The 19477-nt window shown below is 57.3% G+C and overlaps 1 protein-coding gene and 1 long non-coding RNA gene across 10 annotated transcripts in view; one reads left to right on the top strand and one right to left on the bottom strand.

The window, feature by feature from the left end:
- Positions 1 to 275, bottom strand: part of LOC120617336 (uncharacterized) — a 1681-nt gene extending 1406 nt beyond the window's left edge. Inside the window, exon 1 of the long non-coding RNA XR_005656889.1 lies at positions 221 to 275. This is a non-coding gene — a long non-coding RNA (uncharacterized LOC120617336). The remainder of the gene's footprint in view (positions 1 to 220) is intronic.
- Positions 1 to 17698, top strand: part of ADGRG1 (adhesion G protein-coupled receptor G1) — a 30496-nt gene extending 12798 nt beyond the window's left edge. For 2 of the 9 annotated variants that reach the window (XM_039880977.1, XM_039880983.1), the window contains exons 2-14: positions 5032 to 5130; positions 5686 to 6108; positions 7663 to 7795; positions 8410 to 8557; positions 9186 to 9317; positions 9634 to 9750; positions 9974 to 10019; positions 10255 to 10358; positions 11158 to 11276; positions 12294 to 12562; positions 13633 to 13741; positions 14611 to 14879; positions 16291 to 17698. In XM_039880977.1, the coding sequence (XP_039736911.1) occupies positions 5067 to 5130; positions 5686 to 6108; positions 7663 to 7795; positions 8410 to 8557; positions 9186 to 9317; positions 9634 to 9750; positions 9974 to 10019; positions 10255 to 10358; positions 11158 to 11276; positions 12294 to 12562; positions 13633 to 13741; positions 14611 to 14879; positions 16291 to 16421 (2064 nt within the window). In that variant the 5' untranslated portion in view covers positions 5032 to 5066 and the 3' untranslated portion in view covers positions 16422 to 17698. Of the gene's footprint in view, positions 1 to 549; positions 568 to 1141; positions 1160 to 1261; positions 1280 to 1892; positions 1911 to 2213; positions 2232 to 2944; positions 2964 to 3065; positions 3084 to 5031; positions 5131 to 5685; positions 6109 to 7662; positions 7796 to 8409; positions 8558 to 9185; positions 9318 to 9633; positions 9751 to 9973; positions 10020 to 10254; positions 10359 to 11157; positions 11277 to 12293; positions 12563 to 13632; positions 13742 to 14610; positions 14880 to 16290 lie in introns of those variants that run through there. The other 7 variants (XM_039880984.1, XM_039880979.1, XM_039880986.1 and 4 more) reach the window with 7 other exon arrangements.
- Positions 17699 to 19477: the final 1779 nt, after the last annotated feature.

Genomic DNA, 19477 nt, shown 5'->3' on the forward strand with positions numbered 1-19477 from the left:
CCCCTCTCCTGGGCCACATCCTTCCTTCCTAAGGCCATCAGCCCAGGGCTCAAAGGGGTCACCAGCAGCTCAGTGTTGTCCCCCTACTAGCCGAGGACCAGGGCTGGAGCGGGAAAGCTGAGCTGGGTCCTCTCCCTCAGCCCCTCCCCCCAGGAGGGCAAGACCAGGCTTACACCTGAAGACCCACCGGGGGTCCCTCCCTTCTTGGCTCCCTTCTTACCACCCACGCCCTCCTTCTGCAAGCAGTCCTTAGGGAGGCCTCTTCCATGTTCCTGCTAAAAGCCAGATGAACCATAGGTGGCATGACGCATCCTCGCCACTGGGCCGAGAAGAGGCTGTGCTGGGACACAGGCTTCCTTGGCCCCCAGTCCAGGCTGTGCCATTTACCACTTGAGTGATGTGGGGCCAGGTCCCGCCCCTCTCTGACTCCCTCTGTAAAACAAGGCTGCGGGTGTTATCCCAGGCTCATAACCCAGCAGGTTACAAGCCTGCAGAGTGTCAAGTCAAAGGGATGCTTGTTAAAGCCAGCTCCGCATTCCCACCCAGACCTGCTGCTTCCTACCCTCAGTGAGCAGGACCTGTGAAAATGCATTTTAATCTACTCCCAGGGGGGTTCTGACCCACCTGTGACTCTTGTGACAACGGGGGTGGGCACATAGAGTTGAGTGTGGGCCATGATATCCCTCTCCCCCAAGGATTTGGAAGTTAATTCTGATGGAGGATAGGTGGGTAGATAGAGCTTCAAGGGGAGGGTGTATCTTAAGTGACTCTCGAAAGATGAGGTGTCTCAGGGATAAAGTATTCCAAGCAAAGGACACTCTGGAGGGGGGCGGAGTGTGTGTAAAGGGAAGAAGGAAAGGACTGGGGGACCAGGCCCAGGGCATCTTCCTAGAGAGGTGCCTGCCCAGGAAGGGTTAACTCCTGAGCCGCCCAGGTCCTGTCCACTCAACTTCCACCTCCATCCTCGGAGGAAATGGTTTTTCCAGGAGCCTGAACTGTGCCAGGGGTGACTCGTGGCTCTGCAGGGTTGGCAGAGGAAGTGACTCAGGCCCCCGGGGGAGAAAGTGAATTGTGGGTCTCCTGCCTATTGCCCCTCCCCCACCGTAGGGATGGGAGCTGGAGCCAGATCCTCTTTTCCTGGGCCCAGCCCACCCTGGGGGTGAGTAGGGAAGTCTAAGCTTAGATCAGCCCTGGCCCCCCTCTGCTCAGCTTGGATCCTTGGGGACTTCAGGATGGTGGCCCCCATTGTGTGAAGCTGGGTCGGACTGTTCTGTTCTCTGTGCGTGTTTACGGAAAGCCTGGTCCATAAGGAAAGCCTGATCTCTTTTCCTTCGGGGATTCCCAAGCCGCGGAGTGCGCCTCTCAAGGAACATAGCCAGCTTCGGGTCTGCGGGGAGCGCTCTAGAGGGGGATCTGAGCCTTGACTCTGCCCGTGGGATCAAGGAACATGTAGCCCTTCCCTGGCCCCAGTCTCCTCCTCTGTAAAATGGCAAAGCAGTGGGACCAGCCTCAGATGGCTTGAAACAGGGTCGAAGGTGCTACTGCTGTGACCATTGTGAAGCTGTCACCAGAACAGCCTTTTCAGCCACTTCCTGGCTCTGGCCGGAGCTGTGTGAGTTTACATGAGGGTCTGGCCTGAGGTTCAGTGGTTGTTTCTAAGAGTATTGAAGACTGAGGCTTGTTCAGCTCTTCCGGTCCTCAGCTCCAGCGACCGGGGACAAGGGCCGTGTGGAGGTTCACGTGCGGGCAAGCCTTCGGTTCACAGGCTCCCTCCTTCCTGGCCCAGCCAGGTGGAGGCACCCAGGGAAGTGATCAGGGCATTCTGCAGCCCAGATGGAGGTGCCGAGAGGATGTGGCCTCCATCACGGATGCTAACTGCACCCTCTGAGTGTGTTGCGTGGGGTGGCAGGGTGTGTATAGCCGGGGTGGGGCAGGGGCTTCCCTGGCCATGGGCGGGGAGTGGAGGGAGGGAGCGAGAAGGGGTTTAGTGTGGGGCGGGGTTGGGGGAAGTGCCAAGTGGACAAGCGAGACAGTGCCCGGCCCCTGCCCCATCCGGGTTGGATCTTCTCCTTGTCCCTGGTCTGACTTTCCTGTCCCTCAGAGGGTTCTGCGGACAGCCTCAGGTCCTGGCTGTGAGGAGGGAACTTCCCTGGGTGCGGTTTCAGTCTTCCCATTGCTTCCCGGAAAGGAAGGTTCATACTCTAAGCATTTCCTGCCAAGGTGCTCTGAGGGTGAGCTGGCCAGGGAGGCCGTGTGCACAGGGCATGGAGGGTGGAGGGAAGGCCAAGCAGCCGGGGTCTTGACGGGCCTGGGGGTTGAGTTAGGGGCAGGTGTGAGTGGTCAGAGAGTCTGCAGAGATATTTAGCTGACACCTATGGTACCTACCGCATGCATGGCCCTGTTCTAAGTCCCTTACAGGTATCCATTTGTGTCATTCTCACCACGCCCCTTGAGGTAGCCTTGATTTTTATTCCTATTTCCAGATGAGGAAAGTGAGGTCCGAAGAGGTGAGTAACTAGCCCAAGGACGCACGGCTAGTGAGGAGCCTGGGATCTGAGCCCAGGCAGTCTGGCTCCAGAGTCTCCTCCACGATGGGCGGGTTAAAGGGAGCCAGGACCCCCTCCCCACTCCAATCCCAAGAATGTTGATGGGGAGAGTTGTCCGTCTCGGAGTGGCTGTCCAAACAGCCGGCGTAGAGTGGGGATGAGCTGGTCTCTTTCTTGTCTGTGTTTGAATCTCTTCCATGGCACTTCACAATGGTACAGCCTCGCTTGTGCTACTCCAGTGATGGGGAGCTCGCTCCCCGTCTCTGCCTTTTTGCTCTTAAAGGGTTGGCAGAGGAAGTAACTCAGGCCCCCGGGGGAGAAAGTGAATTGTGGGTCTCCTGCCTATTGCCCCTCCCCCACCGTAAGGATGGGAGCTGGAGCCAGATCCTCTTTTCCTGGGCCCAGCCCACCCTGGGGGTGAGTAGGGAAGTCTAAGCTTAGATCAGCCCTGGCCCCCCTCTGCTCAGCTTGGATCCTTGGGGACTTCAGGATGGTGGCCCCCATTGTGTGAAGCTGGGTCGGACTGTTCTGTGGGCTGTTCAAGTGGGCTGTTACAAAGCAGGTTCTGCTCTATCCTGGGGCCTTGTCTACCAACCGTGGGAGCTCAGTCTAAAGGTCAGTGGGCCAGAGAGATACACGGACTCCGGCCAGTTCCATCCTTGCTTGCTGTGCGATGTCAGGAAGTCATTGGCCCTCTCTGGGCCTCAAATATAGATGCTATAAAATGCGTGATTTGGGCCAGATTCTCGTAGTCATCTGTGAACTACGAATTCACAAGTGTAGAGCAGTGGTCACAGCAAGGGAGGCTGCCTGGAGGAGTTGATGTTTGGATTAGGGATCAGAGATAGACAGCGACAGAAGCTTGCAGAAAGGAGAAGGAAAGAGGGGGTTCAGGAGGGAGATGTTTCTGTCCCTGGATGCTGAGTTTCCTTCCGCTGGCCTGGGGAGGCAGGAGGCTGTTTCAAAATGAGCCAAATACTCAGAGAGGCCTCAGAGTGAAACCTTAAAAATCACAGCCTAAGAAACAGTGGCCGTTCCCCAAAATACTTTCACATCCTTTTTCTAAGGGGTCCTGTGAGGCCACTAGGGCAGGATGATGAGCCCATTGACCAATGATTAGACCACTGAGGTCCAAGGAATTAGTGTTCCATTACATATGCTGGGGCATAGGAGACCGGCTCTAGGTCTCCTATGAGGGGGCCAGGTCAATCTGAAGAAGGCCCAGCCAGATCAGGAGACAATGAGTTCCTGCCTGGGCCACCCTTTTAACACTGCCCTCAAATAGTCAATCCAAAAGCCACCTCTTCCTGGAAGCCCTCCTTGATTTCTCTCAAATTCAGACTCCTCGCGTGACCTCGGTTGCCAAGCCTCCCTTCTTCTGGCTTGTGGCAGATGATTGCATCTGTCACCTCAACCATATATAGGTCCCCACAGGATGAGGATGCCTGTCCATGTCTGTCACTACTCAGCTTGCTCATAGGACCAGCTGGTAGTGGGGTGGGCCAAACCACCTGGCATTTCTCTATGTGGTTCCTTGCCAGGCACTACAGTTCTGACCAAGCAGGAAAGGCTCTTGGCCTCTGAAGTAAGTTTGGGCAAGACATTTAAGCCTTTGGACCTCAGGTTCCTTGTCTGTGCAATGGGCCAACAATAGGGCCCATTGGAGTGAAGATTGATACAGACATGGGGGTGGGGTGAGTCAGCACAGGCTGGCGGATAGTAGGCGCTCAACTAATAGAGGCCGCGGGAGATCAGAAGTGCCCCCTCTACACCGGGATGGGGGTGGACGTGAGGGTAGCTGGGCCTCCCCGGACTTGGGCCATAGGCGAGCCCCACTAGACTGGGATGTCTGTGGACGGTTCTAGCCGCCCAGAGCCCTGGGAACTGGCTCCCCCTGGTGGTCATGAGCGAAAGCGCGCTTCCCCCCAGCCCCTTCACCTGCTGGCTGAGAAGGGAATGCATCATCCCGCACCACCGATGGAGGCTAACAGAGGGGACCCTGGCTAGCGGTGGGAACCCAAGGAGGTCTGAAGGACTGCAGAGGGAGTTGAAGAAGACTTCCTGAAGGAGGTGTAGTCTGAGCTGGATCTCAGGGATGATGATGGTGATGTTTCTGGGGGAGAACCCTGAGAGCTCCCCTTTTCCTGTGTCTCCTCCAGGCCCGGAGTGGGTACTGTGGTCCCAGGTGGTGCTGCGGGGCCTTCCCCACCAGAGTCTAACTAAGAATACCCCATCCCTGCTGGGTCCAGAGGGAGCTACTATTATTAGGCCCATTTCCTGTGACCTACACAAGGTCATACAGCAAGCAAGAGAGGTGGAGCCAGGATTTGACCTTGGCTGGGCGCTGGACTACCACGGCGTCTTGAGGCTCCACTTCCGGCAGCTCTGGGGAGGTCCACAGGCTTTTCCACGCTTGCCTCCCCACCTCTACACTGGCTTCTCCCCGAGGGTCAGGCCTCTGGCTAACACTCCTGGTCTCTTTCAGGCAGTGACTTCTCAGGGTGACTTCCGAGGAGGAAGATGACTGCGCAGATGCTGCCGCAGACAGCGCTGCTCCTGCTGGGTCTGCTCTTCCTGGTTCCAGGTGGGCTTTCCCAGGGGTGCCCTGGGACTGTGGTGACTTATGTTAAGATGCCCTCATGTCTAGGACAGATGCCAATACATCCACTAACCCCTTTAGGCAGGCACAGGTTTGCAGACACAGCTTAGCAAGTGAATGGTACCTTGGAGAAAAGGAAAAGACACCCCTTTTTCTCTGACAGATGCAGCCCCCCCCCAGTGCACAGCTTGGGGTGGGAACATGGACTGGGTTTTGGCCCTACGCACCTCTGTAGCCAGAGCATCCTTGTGCAGTGCACAGCCTGCACAGCTGTCTGAGGCAGGCACAGCCTCGTTAAATACCTTATTGCTTATTTTCTTTAAAATCATGATTAATATTGAGTTTGTTTTTTTTTCATATTTTCAGTAATTTTTGAGCAGGATAGACTCACATTTTTGTAGACTCTTGGAGGCATAAGCCCTTGGAATATGTATGGGTCCCAGACACTGGGTTCCCGTGTCTGGGCCCAGGGCCTGCCCTGTCCCACGCCCATGGCTGGCACCTGTCGCAGAGTCTCATCTGCAGTCTCTGCCTCCTCAGGTGCCCACGGCGGGGGCTTCCGGGAAGACTTCCGCTTCTGTGGCCAGCGGAACCAGACGCAAAAGAGCATCCTCAATTACACGCGGACACCAGAGCTGCACATCGCCATCGAGAACTCCGAGGCGGCCCTCACAATCCACGCTCCCTTCCCAGGGGTCTCCCCGGCTTCCCGATTCTTCCCTGAACCCAGGGGCCTCTACCACTTCTGCCTGTACTGGAACCGTCACGCTGGGAAATTGCACCTTCGCTACGGCAAGAACGACTTCTTGTTGAGTGACCAGGCCTCTGGCCTCCTGTGCTTCCAGCACCAGGAAGAGAGTCCAGCCCAGGGCCCGCCACTGCTCGCCACCTCTGTCAGCTCGTGGTGGAGCCCCCAGAACACCAGCCTGCCTCAGGCCTCCGGCTTCACCTTCTCCTTCCACAGTAAGGCGAATCTAGGCAGAAGGAACAGATTGGGCAAAGGCCTGGGGCAGGGAAGGCAGAATGCGCGGCAGGCCTGGAAGTGGACGGGGTCTGAAGGTCCGTGTACGGAGCTCGGGCTTTGTTCACAGGCAGTGGGGAGGCTTCGGAGGGGTCTGAGGAGTGGGAGAGTGTGACCGAGGTGTGTTTCCGGAAGGTTCGATGGGCGAAGTCCCATCCAGAGGCTGCGGGGAAGGTCTGGGTGAAGGAAGAAGCCTGAGCAGGTGGGAGGAGAGAAAATGGAGAGATGAGACTGGATGTCAGGAGCCAGAGGGAACATTCTGCTGCACCAGCATTGCCATAGGTCGTCCCCATTTCCTCATTTCGCAGAGGAGGAAACTGAGGCACAACATAGTGCAGCTAGTAGATGAGGGAGCCAGGATGTTAACCCAGGGCTGATTGGTATGGGGGGCGGAGGGGAGGCTGGGGAAGAGCAAGAGAAGTCAAGGGCCAGGAGAGCGGTGAGGCTGACTGAGGGGTGAACAGGTGCGAGTGGCCACTGCCTCCTGCTCAGAGCCAATGGGGGTCGGGGACGAGGGCGGGGACAGGCCAGAAGGAGCTGGAGGCTTTACTGGGGGCCTAGGATTTCTCTGATTCTGATCCCTTCCATGCAGTTCTGGCTTGGGGTCGGGGACTCTGGGGTGGGGGATGGGGAGCACAGCACTTTGAATATGTTAGCAGCCTTTGGCCCATGAACATGCTGGAGGATGGCAGGGACGGGCTGGTTCCTGGCCCAGGTGCTGTCCAGGGCAGCAGACAGGGCCAAGCAGTCAATGGGGCACCTCACCCCCGGACTAGGATTCTGCCCCAAACCAGGAGGGTTTAAGGCAAAGTCAGGCCTGGCTGCAAATTGGTGTCCTAAAGGACAGATCTGGCCTCGTCTTGTTTGGCTTGTAGAGAGTTGGGTGTGTTTGTTTGTTTGTTAAAAAAAAAAAAATAAGCCAGAAGTTTCAAATCTCCTAAAAATCAGGCTTTCCCCTTACAAATTCAGACGTGGTCACCCAGGACCTGCCTTTTTAGATGGCATAGGGCATGCCCTATCCCCAGTTCCCCTGTCACCATCAGCCCACTTCATCTGAGTCTTGTCTGACCCCTCGAGATGCAGACTTCGGGGCAGGTTACCCAGGTGGAATACCTAGCCTCTGGGGTCAGTGAGGCTGGGGAGTGTGGAGTCCCCAGAGCCACCACATGAGTCCCCTCTCCAGTCTTTCCTGAAGCAGCTGGATTGGGCCCTCTCAGCTCCATGTGAGCAGCCAGACGGGCGCCTGTGTGGGTGTGTCCCATGCCACCTGCCCTTGGGGCTGCAGTTGCTGGAGGTTCCGCCTGATAGCACCTCCTCCTGGCCGGCATCGTCTCTGAGTGATCTGGAGGGACTCTGCTCCATCTCTGTGAGCCTCAGTTTCCTCCTCCACAAATGAGGACGGAGGTTTTCCATCGCGGGAGGGTTGCATGGAGGACCGTGAGCGTGGCACCGTACCTCATCCAGTGGCCTCAGGTGCGTCTGTCTGGCCCCTGCAGATCCCCCTCAGAAGGCCTCCCACAATGCCTCGGTGGACATGTGCGAGCTGAAACGGGACCTCCAGCTGCTCAGCCAGCTTCTGAAGCATCCTCGGAAGAACTCCAGGAAGCCCTCGGCCACCGCCGCCAGCCAGTGAGTATGGCTCCCAGTGTGGGGAGGGGCTCCCCTGAGACCTGCACTTGAGCAGGCCAGGGACCTGGAGTAGGAGCCCAGGTGGAAGCCTTCCCCGGGGGTGGAATGTTCTCATCTTTCTATCTCTTTTTGGAGGAGTCGTGAGACAACCTGTAGGCCAAGCCCCACATCTGCCTGAGTCAGTAACAGACAAATGTCCCTCCTGCCCTCCCGGGACAGTACGCCCGAGTCCCCTCTCTGCCAGTGAAGGAGAAATGGTGGGCCCATTCTACAGCTCAGCAGACTGAGGCCTCGCCATGGGGAGGGCTGCTCCATGGCCACAGAGTGGGTCGGTCCAGGCAGGACTGGGCCCAGGATAGCCCCCTACCCCACCCCTCTCCTTTCCTGTTTGCCCAGACGCCCCAGCTCCCTCTCTCCCTCCTCAGGTCATCCTCTCTGTCGGGCACTCATCAGGCTGTTTTTCTCTCTCGCCCCCTCTCTTCTCTCCCCTGACCCTCTTTCTTGTCTCTCTGCGGTCTCTTTCCTGTGTATGTATCTGCCTAAGTCTCTCCTCTGCCTGTCTGCCTGCCTGGATCCCCTCCACGGCAGTTACCAACTCTCTCTCCCCCCGCCAGTCGGCTGCACAGCCTGGAGTCGAAGCTGACCTCCGTGAGGTTCGCAGGCGACACGGTGTCCTTCGAGGAGGATCAGGTCAACGCCACGGTGTGGAAGCTCCAGCCCACAGCCGGCCTCCAGGACCTGCATATCCGTTCCCGACAGGAGGTCAGGGGTCAGGATCTGGCAGGAAGCAGATGTGGGGGCTGTGAGCACTCCCTTCCCTTGGGCCTCCCAGAGCCAGATCCGGTGACAAGCCTCAGGCCCAAGGAATACCCTCAGCCAGCGGCTACCCTGTAGCACTGAGGACACTTCCTGGCACAGTAATAGGGACAGAGGTGGGGAGGACTTGCTCCCTGTACCAGGGGCTCCTGTGGCACACCTGTGTGAACAGAAGACCAACCCCAAAATGCCTGTGCATGCACCCCAGTCTTAAGGCTGCCCTTTGAGTGGGCCTGGTTAGCTGGGCGCCACCCACGTTGCCCTCATATCCCACCACGCCAGGATGCTATGGGTGGAGTTGGCGTCTTGAAGCCCAGACAGCAGAACACCGTGTGATTCACCCGGCCCCGGTTGCCCCTGGGGCCCTCGGCTCTAACCATAAGGCTCCCCAGCCAGCGCAGGTGCCAAAGAAAGGAGGGGAGGGGTGAAAGGGCCGCTGTAAGTCAGGCACGGCTTCCTACAGGAGGCGGGGCTTAGAGATGGCAGCATCCAGGAAGGCGCGTGTGTGGGGGGGATGTGGAGGGGATCTACGGGCTCACCTCTAGCTGAGCCCTAAAGGGACTCTGGTCTGCAGGAGGAGCAGAGTGAGATCTCGGAGTACTCGGTGCTGCTGCCCCGTGTGCTCTTCCAGAAGACCAAAGGCCGGAGGGGGGAGGCTGAAAAGAGACTCCTCCTGGTGGACTTCAGCAGTCAAGCCCTGTTCCAGGTATGGGGCCCTCGTCCTCGTGCCCTCCCCTGGGGAAAACAGTGTCTGTCTGACAGAGAGGTTGAAAGAAGACATGGAGCCCAGGCCTCACCTCCAGGAGCGAGAGCCTTTCCTTGGTCTGCAACATGCAAATCTCCCTGTGAAAAGTCTAAATGGCATTGTTCTCACTACAGTGTGAATGACTACAAATGCAATAATTGTTTCCAGAGGGAGACTCTGCATCTCAGAGGAATGTGCTGGGGAGAGACAAGAGTATGGAGAGCCGAGGGGACTTCTGGGTCCCTTCCCTACTCTCGTTCCCTGTCCATATGTCTAGGACAAGAATTCCAGCCAAGTCTTGGGTGAGAAGGTCTTGGGTATCATTGTGCCGAACACCAAAGTAGCCAACCTCTCGGAGCCCGTGGTGCTCACCTTCCAGCACCAGCCACAGCCGGTGAGTGTGAGCAAACCAGCCAAGGAGACGAGAGTCCCCATCTGGCCATGTTCTCTTTTCCTCTCTCTCTCTTCTGAATCACTGGTCTTTAACACAGTGATTGACTGGCTGAGAGCACCAGCCAGTCGGCTCCAAAGGGGTGGTGGCCTGACGCTGACTTCCTCAGCCTGGCCCATGAAGGGTGGGCTGTAATGAGATCCACTCTCTCTTCTTGTCCCTATAGAAGAACGTGACTCTACAGTGTGTATTCTGGGTTGAAGACCTGGCATGTGAGTGTGACGGGGTCTCCGGAGGAGGAAGGGGGTCCTGGAGGGTGGGCGAGATGGGGCTAGTCAGGGCAGGCTTCCTGGAGAAAGGTGGGCTGTGTAGAGGGAGTGATGGCAGACGAGGGATCTGCCAGGTGGAGCAGTGGCTTGCAAAAATGACACAGTCATGCATTTGGAGGGGTTGGTGGGGTCCTGGGGGACCAGGCTTGATCAGAACTCCATGCTGTCCCTTCCTCAGTGAGAAGCCTGGGGAGCTGGAGTCACGCTGGTTGTGAGACCATCAGGAGAGAGACGCAGACATCCTGCCTCTGCAACCACCTGACCTATTTTGCAGTGCTGATGGTGAGTGGGCCCCCTCCCGCCCAGAAGCCATACTGCAGGCTGCGTTCTTCCCACGTGCCAGCCACTTCTCACGTGGCATGTTATTCATTCCTCACGACAACCCCCGAGGTGTCTCCTGCTGTTGTCCCATTTTATAGATAAAGAAACTGAGGTTCAGAGAGGGTAAGCAATTTGTCCAAAGTCACACAGCTAATAAGTACAAGAGCTGGTCTCTAAAGCCCTTGCTATTTATTCCCACATTTTGGAGCGTGATAAAAATGCAGATTCCTGGGTTAGGGCCAGGAATCTGATTCCATAGCGCTGGGGCAGGGCCAGGAGTGTGTTTCTAATGCGCCCTCGAGGGGGTGCCGGGCCCAATGTGGAGGCCCTTGAGGTGGGCATCAGTGCCCCCGATATCTCAGAAGCTTGTGTCCTAGCTCATGCTCCCCAAACCTTAGGCCCCAGCATCCGAGGGGCTGGAGTGGCCTTCGATTCTCCCTGGGGATGGGCGCTCCTTCCCTTGCAGGAAACTTATTCCTACATGGAATGTTACAGAAAAATAATTAGTGCAGGACAGAAGGACTCCCCGGTGAGGGTTCTTGGCCTGTGTGGGTCAGGGACCCACTGGAGAATGGGGGGACAGCAACAGACCTCCGTCCAGGAAAAGGCGCTCCTGGGACCACAGTCTGCTCCGCCTGGGGAGGTGGGTCCTGGACTCCTGACGCCCACCTGGAACCACACTTTAGCCCTCCATCTGGGGCGAACCCTCAGTGTTGAGTGGGGACACTGAGGCCAGCCCCAACCCGTCTCGTGGACCCAGGTGGCCTCCGTGGAGGTGGACGCCGTGCATAAGCAGTACCTGACCCTCATCTCCTACGTGGGCTGTGTCATCTCCGCCCTGGCCTGCGTCCTCACCATCGCGGCCTACCTGTGCTCCAGGTAGGGCCTGGGAGGGGACACAGAGACGGGAGGGAGAACCTCCATTCCAGGCACCCAGACCAGGACCCACCCCCACAGGGACCCGCCCTGGAGACTGGCCTGGCTGACCCCAAAGTGTGTGTGTGGTTTTGGGAGCCGTGGGAGGTGCGGACACCCGGCCCCTGGGGGCTGCGTTTTCTTCTCAGATCTGTGATATTTGGATAACAGCATTTACCAATTTTATCAACTGCCAACATTGAAAGTTGGGACAGTTGACGTAAGAATCTGGATTTCCTCCTTTGAATAATCAGATGTCATCCCACTCAGGGCACATTTAATATGATGATGATAATGATAATGGGCCCCACACTGTTCTAAGTGCTTTCCACGCATGAACTTGGTTCATCTTCACAGAGGCCCTATGAAAGGGTGCTCAGAGAGGGTGAGCGACTTGTCTGAGGTCACACAACAAGGAAATGGCAGAGGCAGGCTTGAGCTCAAGCTGGCTGGCTTTAGACCCACAAGGCCTCAGTTACTGGAGCTGAGTGGCAGTGGCCACTGTGGACAAGCATAACCTCAAGAGTTCTCTCTGGCCCCCCATTCTCTGTTGTCTGTTTTGAGGCCCGGCCCTGCAGGCATTTAAGTTGGACACCCCTCCATACCATGGAGGCTTTTGTCACTCCATTCATTTGGGTGCCTTGAAGAAGGAGCCCCATGGGAAGCCTTTGGTGGCCTGAAGAGCACCTATGCTCACCCCCAAACTGGCTGTGTATGGGGTCTGGATCGTCAGTGCTGGGTGCACAGTAGATGCACAGAGACAAATGGGGAACAGCCTGGCTGCAGCCTCGGGAGTAGGATATGAAGTGTGTGTGTGTGTGTGTGTGTGTGTGTGCGCGCGCGCACGCGCGCAAGTGTGTATGTAACCTGGGAAGGTTGCCTGGTGGAGGAGGAAGGGCAGGCAACGCCCATCCCCCACCTGCCTTGCCACACCGGTCACCTGGGTGACTCTGCCCCCACCCCACCCTCTGCCCGGTTCAGGAAGAAGTCTCGAGATTATACCATCAAGGTGCACATGAACCTGCTGCTGGCCGTCTTCCTGCTGGACGTGAGCTTCCTGCTCAGCGAGCCGGTGGCCCTGACAGGCTCTGAGGCTGGATGCCGTGCCAGCGCCATCTTCCTGCACTTTTCCCTGCTCGCCTGCCTCTCCTGGATGGGCCTCGAAGGCTACAACCTCTACCGACTTGTGGTCGAGGTCTTTGGCACCTACGTGCCTGGCTACCTGCTCAAGCTGAGCGTCGTGGGCTGGGGTGAGCTGGCGGAGGGCGTTGGTGGCCCCCAGACCTGCCTTGGCTTCTGGCGAAACACAGCCACCTAGTTTTGCTTCTCCACCTACTTCCCTCCCTGCTTCCTTCACCCCTGCCCCTATCTATCCTCAGTGGTTCTTTACCTCGGCTGGGTCGAGGTCTCCTTTAGGAAGATGAGGTGATGAGCCCTGTCCCCAAGAAACACATATTCTCCACCTCACTCGCTCCTTGAAAAGGGAGGTTTGCAGACAGCGCCACAAATGGCTGTGCAGGTTGTGCACTGCTCGAAGGCACCAGCTGGGGGATGGGTGGGGCTGAAGTCCAGCCCTCCATTCACCTGATTCACCCAGGCTGGCAGTGGCGCTGCCTGTGGATCCCCCGAACCTCAGCTAACAGATTCTGTGGCTCTGGCAAACAAGAATCCAGTTTACCCATGGCCCAGACCTCTCTTATGTCAGATCTGGAGGCCCAGGGGCGCACACTCCGAGTCCCTCGGACACTGTACAGGCCCACCAACCTCTGCATGGCCCTGACCCCAACTTGCTGCTTCTCCTGTGTTTCTCGGTTCAGCCCTTTCTTGGTTCACTGCCTCTATTTACACAAAATTCCTTCAGAGCTGGCTCTGTGTCAAGAACCAGGCGTTTGGCAGTAGGCAGCCCCTGCAGGGAGCTCTCAGTCTCCACCTCAAGGACAAGATCAAGGTCCAGTGCAGACATCCCCTGGGGGCTGAACTCTGGACGTCCCCCTCAAACTGTCCCCTACTCTACCAATGTCCCATTATCCCTCCCATCTTCCTGTCACACCCAGCCCCTCAGCAGGGAACTGCAGGCCTTTTCTCCTAAAGGCCCCCCGGGATGGTGAGGGGGTGGGGGTGAGGTCAGGAGAGATGGGCTTCCGCTGTGGGAAACCCAAACTGGAGTGGGGGAGGGGAGGGTCCAAGCTCGGAGGACCTAGCCCAGATGGGACCCGGTGTGCCCTGGGGGTACAGGCCTAAGAGAAGGTCCCGCCGGAAGGCAGGTGACGGGTGAACCTCACCGGGTGGGAGATGGAGCACCACCCTTTGCCACCCACAGGCTTCCCCATCTTCCTGGTGACGCTGGTGGCACTGGTGGACGTGAACAACTATGGCCCCATCATCCTGGCGGTGCACAGGACTCCAGAGAGTGTCATCTACCCTTCCATGTGAGTGGCTGTGTGCAGTGGGGACAGGATGTGGGCTTTGGGGTGCAGAGGTGGCTAGCAAGCAGTCCCGGCCCGGGGCCACACTGACCAGGAGACTCCTAGGTGCCAGGCTGCTGGAGGTACTGGCCGGGCAATGGCCAGGGCGCTAGGCTAAAGGTCAGGGAGGGTGAGAACAGGCCTGGATCTGCCCCTCACTCACCAGGTGACCTTTTGCAGGTCTTCAGTCTCCCCACCTGCGTGGGAATGTGGGCAGGGGCGGACGTGGCGCTGGCTCTGCCTGTGGGTCCCTGGGAACCTAGACTAGAAGCCAGGGCTCCTGAGCCCCGGGCTGGGAAGGAATTCTTTCCGCGGCCTCGGTGCTTTGAAATGTTCAGTCTTTTACATCACGATTTTGTGATTTTCGTTTTCCCTTTGTACCATCTGTATTATTATCTGCCTAACGTTTTTTAAATCATCGGACTTGTTCATGTAAATGTACTTTAAAAATGATCATATCAACGATTAATAGGAAATAAGTATCACTCGTCAGAAACTGAGTAATCATGAAAATAAACAGCGGGGCGAGGGAACCCTGCGAGTAAATGCTGGCCAAAAGCGGTGAGCCCGAGGCTGACTCTGTGTCGAAAAGGGAGACTAACAAGAGTGATCGGTATTAAAACACATTAGCACCAAACCGAGCCTTTCCCTTGACTACGAAGTAGGAATAAAGGAGAACTCAAGAGAGCGACTTTTTGCTCCACGAGCCGAAGGTGTTTAAAGCAGCCCCGCTGGGTGTTTAAAGCACTGGGCTCGCTGCGGTGCTTGCTGATGGCCCAGGAAGCACTGTGCCAGCCCCGCCGGGCACTGAGGCCTCACGCCCCGGTCCGCAGGTGCTGGATCCGGGACTCCATGGTCAGCAATGTCACCAACCTGGGCCTCTTCAGCCTGGTGTTGCTGTTCAACACGGCCATGCTGGGCACGATGGTGGTGCAGATTCTGCGGCTGCGCCCGCCCACCCAGAAGTGGCCCCACGTGCTGACGCTGCTGGGACTCAGCCTGGTGCTCGGCCTGCCCTGGGCTTTGGTCTTCTTCTCCTTTGCTTCCGGCACCTTCCAGCTTGTGGTCCTCTACTTCTTCAGCATCATCACCTCCTTCCAAGGTAGGCAGGCGCGGAGAAGACCCAGCCCCCTGGCCTGGGCAAGGTGCCCACATGTGGAGCACAGGGCAGCGGAGAGATGACCAGGCAAAAAGTAGGGGCATCCAGGCCACAGTCAATAAGTCTAGACTGAGTACCTACTATGTGCAGGTCCTATGCTAAGCCCTGGGGCCACAGCTGTCAACTGGTTGGGTGAGGGCCGTGCTTCTACAGAGCTCATCTCTAGTGGGTAGACCGGATGAGGCAGGCAAGCAGGGAGCTAACGAAGGGGCTTTGGGAGAGTAGAGATTAATAGCGGCCAACGTGATGGACAACCTGAGTTGAGGCGGGGAATGCTTTGGGGAGGGTGGCCAGGGGGACGTCTCTGTATAGGAGGCATTTGAAGGCAACAGAAGGATCCAGCCTGGGAGAGATCAAGTTCCTCGTTACTCCAAGTGTATTCCTCAGACCAGCAACATCAGTGCCATCTGGCCCGCCCCAGACCTTCTGAGTCAGAATCCACATGGTGACAGACACCCGAGGGATGCGTGTGATGCTGCGGGCCAAGGAGACCTGGTCTAGGGGAGGAGCACCCCAGGCAGGAGGAGCAGCAAGAGCCATGGTCCTGAGGCTAGAGCAGGTCGTGTGTAGGAAGAACAGTGGGAGCAGTGGGGACAGAGCGGGAGGAGAAGGCGAGGGGAGAGGAGCAAGGGACAGGGTTGTGAGGTCTTGTCTTGATGAGAGAAGTCTCTTCCTGCTCTGCCTGCACCCCTGCACCCCCACCCCCCACATCACACACACACGCGTGCACACCTCTGTCCTTGGCCATGAGGGTAGGCATGGGGACTTGGGCAGGAGGACAGGGAAGGCATGGCCAGACCTATGGCCACACAGGGGTCATGAGGCTGGCCTACCACACAGGGTCCCTGTGGAACAGGCATGGGTCGGGGGGGGTGAGGGAGGTGAATCTTTCTTTCTCACCTGTGATGTGAAGGGGACTCCCTAAGGATTATGAATGATGCCCACAAACCCACGCCAACATTTACCGAGCTATTAATAAATCATAGTATTATTATTTGGAGAGGAGCAATATTGAGTGATCAAACAGGTGAGTGCCAGAACCCAACCCCTGCTGTCTGACTCCTGACTCAGCCAAGTCCCCTTACTGCCCTGGGCCTCAGTTTCCTCATTTGTAACACAGAATAGTATTGAATGGGCTTGGCCTCATAAGAACCTCGCGAGAATAAAGTGAGATGGCATGCCACGAATTGCACAGGGCCTGGCACGTAGCAGGTGTCCTGGGAGTCACTCTGGTGCTGGTAGCCTGCGTCAAGAGGAGGGCAGGGGGCCGATCTGAGTCAAGGCGGTTCTGGGACGGAAGAGTGAGGGGGGCTGCCCGCAGCCTGCTGAGTCCTGTGCCCCTTGCCGCCCACAGGCTTCCTCATCTTCCTCTGGTACTGGTCCATGCGGCTGCAGGCCCGGGGCAAGCCCTCCCCTCTAAAGAGCAACTCGGACAGCAGCAGGCTCCCCATCAGCTCCGGCAGCACCTCGTCCAGCCGCATCTAGGCCGCCAGCCGCCCACCCAGTGTGAAGAAGCAGGTCTCTCCTCACTACTGCCTGTGACTCCCACAGCTGGGCCTGGCTGTTGACGGGTCAGCCAGAGACTTGAGAAGGACCTCGGAGGCTTGGAGCTGTCACCACGGCAGCTGGACTCCCAGGCTGGCCCTTCAGAATTGGCCTGTGGACTATTCAGCTTTCAGATCCAGCTCACACGGGCCTCAGGAGAGGACCAACCTCCTGGCCATCCTAACCTGGGGCCGAAAGCCAGTCTTAACTCACCTGCACTGGACTCAGTCCTTGTGGCTGGGGGGTGGGAGTGTGCAGGCCCCAGGGTCAGGCCCTGGTCCTTGGAGGCCTGGTTGCATCTTTGGCCCTATGCCCCTACCCAGGACAGAAATGTGCCATAGCTGTTCTGTTTCTGGCGATCACCGCAAGGGCACTCGGCAGCCCGTCATTTTCACCCAAAGGTGGCGCCCAGGGCAAAAGGGATCGGGCCAAGCTGGAGGAGCAGCCCCCGGCCTCTGAGCTCAGGACTTCATCCAGCAGCCTCCCCAGTGCCCCCGCTCCCCTCCCCTGTCCTCCATTCACAGCCCGGGGTCCCCAGTTCCAATGGTGTATTTCGGGTCACGGTTTCCAAGAGCCGCCTGGAGCCTGCTGCGACTCTTTATCTCCTGCACGGGCCTTCGCTGGCCCCTGACTCGGGTTCAGGATAGATGTTCTGGGCCAGGCTAGGTCTGTCTGTCCATCTGGGCCTCTCTGTAAACGGCATCACCCTGGCTCACCACTGCCAAGCCCTGTGTCTCAGGGCACCTCAGCCTCTCCCAAAGCCCTCTGGTGGCAAGAACTGTGGAGTGCAGCAGACCAAATCTGTTTCCACCCCAGCATTCCAAGGACTGACACAGACAGGCCTCCCCCGGTGACACTGGTGGAAAGCCCACCACAGTTAATCTCGTTGGACGTGGGTGGCCAGACCCAGTCGCTCCCCCGAGAACTCTCAGTCTAGTGTGTGAGGCGTGCGTGAGAAAAGAGCTCCCGGAGCTACAGACACGGGGTCGGGAGAACCACCGTCCTGTCCGGAAATCCAGGAAGACTTCCTGCAGAAGGCAGCATTTGAACTGAGTCTCAGCCTTCAAAGATGGGGAGGATTTTCTTTTAAATTACTAGTTCATTTGTCTTTTGATTAAAAAGAAGTACATGTTCCTTGTAGAGAATTTGGAAACTGTAGAAGACTATGAAGAAGAAAATAAAAACCAGCGTTATCACCTAACAAACCGATGTAAACATTTTGGAGCATTCTGAGTGTTCTTCTCTGCTTCTACTAAGAGTCACTGATATAAACACCGTGGGGCCAATCGGGAAACATGAACTAGAGAAAAGGGGCGTATGTGGGGGAAAAAAATATGCTGGAAACTTTGTCAGGGCAAGGGGGAGAATAAACGGCGACTTGGTGTAAGTGTGGGGGACACAGTAGGGAGTGATGGGGTCTGTGGTGAACTGGAGGTTACAGACCCACGCCGAAGGGGCAGCCGCTCTCATCTCCAGCCTGTCACTGCCTTGCAAGGCTCTTTGGGGACCTGCAGGGACCTCTACACATGGGAGCCCCCTGTGCTCTACCATGTGGCCAGACCATCTGCCTTTTGTGAGAAATGAGAAATCTAGATTGTGATGGTGTAACATCCCCCGATTTTACAATTCTGGCTAAACCAAATACTTGCCGGCCAAAGTCACAGTCGAAGGCTGAATTTAGCCCTTGGCTGGTCACATCACGTATGTAAGCGGCTTACTGCCCAGGGCAAAGGAGGCGGCTGCAAGAATGAGATGACCGGGCTATTCTGCCATCACCGCTTTCAACCTCGTTTGGTCAACTCTCGCCTCCCTGTCCTGTGGCACAGGTGAGACGGATCAAACGCGTTTCTGTCCCCCTTGAGTTATGAGAGCAGTCGTGTTTGATCATCACTCGTTGTGTCCAGGATGAACAGCCCAGGGCAAGTCCAGCTGGTCCACACCCGAGCTTCCTGCCCTCCGCAGCCTCCGCCTTCTGTGTCTGGCGGCTTCTGGGGGAGCACGGGCTGGGCAAGAGGCATGGGTCTCTGGAGGTGGATGAGTTGGGTGCAAAGCTGCCTTGGCAGCCAGAGACAGGCTGGCAGTGCCCCCCGATGGATCTTTGGGGACCTGCAGGGACCTCTACACATGGGAGCCCCCTGTGCCCTACCATTCTCCAACCCCTCCTCTGCTGCTGCCTCTTCCGTTGGCCTCTATCTCCACCTTCCTCCAGCTCCTGAGGACACAGGACAGCTGGTGGGACCAGAGCCAGCTCCCCCTTCATGAACTTCTCAGTTTCTGCCAGAAAGTCCCTCGGAGCCCCATTATTTGGCTAGAACTGAAGCGGGGGCACCTTCCCCCATCCTCAGGAAGGGAAAGATGCACCCAAGGAGATAGCCCTACCCTCAAATAAATCCTCTCGAAGAATTCAAAGAACTCTCTTGAACACCTAATTCCTGTTTTCTAGACCAGCTCAGGTAGTGGGGAAAGGAGTCGTGGGTTAGGTCCCGTCTTCTGGTGATCGGCCCTAGATGGGCCAGACACCTGACAGCTCTGTGGCACTCCTTGACCTTGCTGGCTCGGGTCACACACTTCACTGGGCTGTGGGGCTCTGGACAACAGGAGCACCGTTCTCACCAGGACATGACCAGGCTCATGTCTGGAGGTCAGGTTCATATGTGGGAAATGGATTGGAGCAGCCAGAGAGGGGTGAATGCTGGTTGGGCCTGGCCAGAGGGGTGGAGGCCTTGTCCCTGGAGATAGAAGCCCACCTGAGCCGCTCAGACAAGCGGAGGGTAGGAGGTGGCAGAAGAGAAAGCTACAGTTCTGTTTGCCTTGGGATTCGAGGGTCCCAGGGCCCTGTAAGTGGCTCCTGGCCAGTCACTGGCCTTTATGAGCAATGCTGGCCAGTCACTGCCCTTTATGAGGCCTAGGAGTGCTGGCCCTCTGGCTCTATTCAACCCTCTCTCACCACTTTCCCAGCCCCCCCGTCTTTTCAGGGGTGCTGAATACTCTGGGAC

The sequence above is a fragment of the Pteropus medius genome, unplaced genomic scaffold (genome assembly GCF_902729225.1).
Source record: "Pteropus medius unplaced genomic scaffold, Ma_sr-lr_union100, whole genome shotgun sequence".
NCBI classification, from domain to species: Eukaryota; Metazoa; Chordata; class Mammalia; order Chiroptera; family Pteropodidae; genus Pteropus; species Pteropus medius.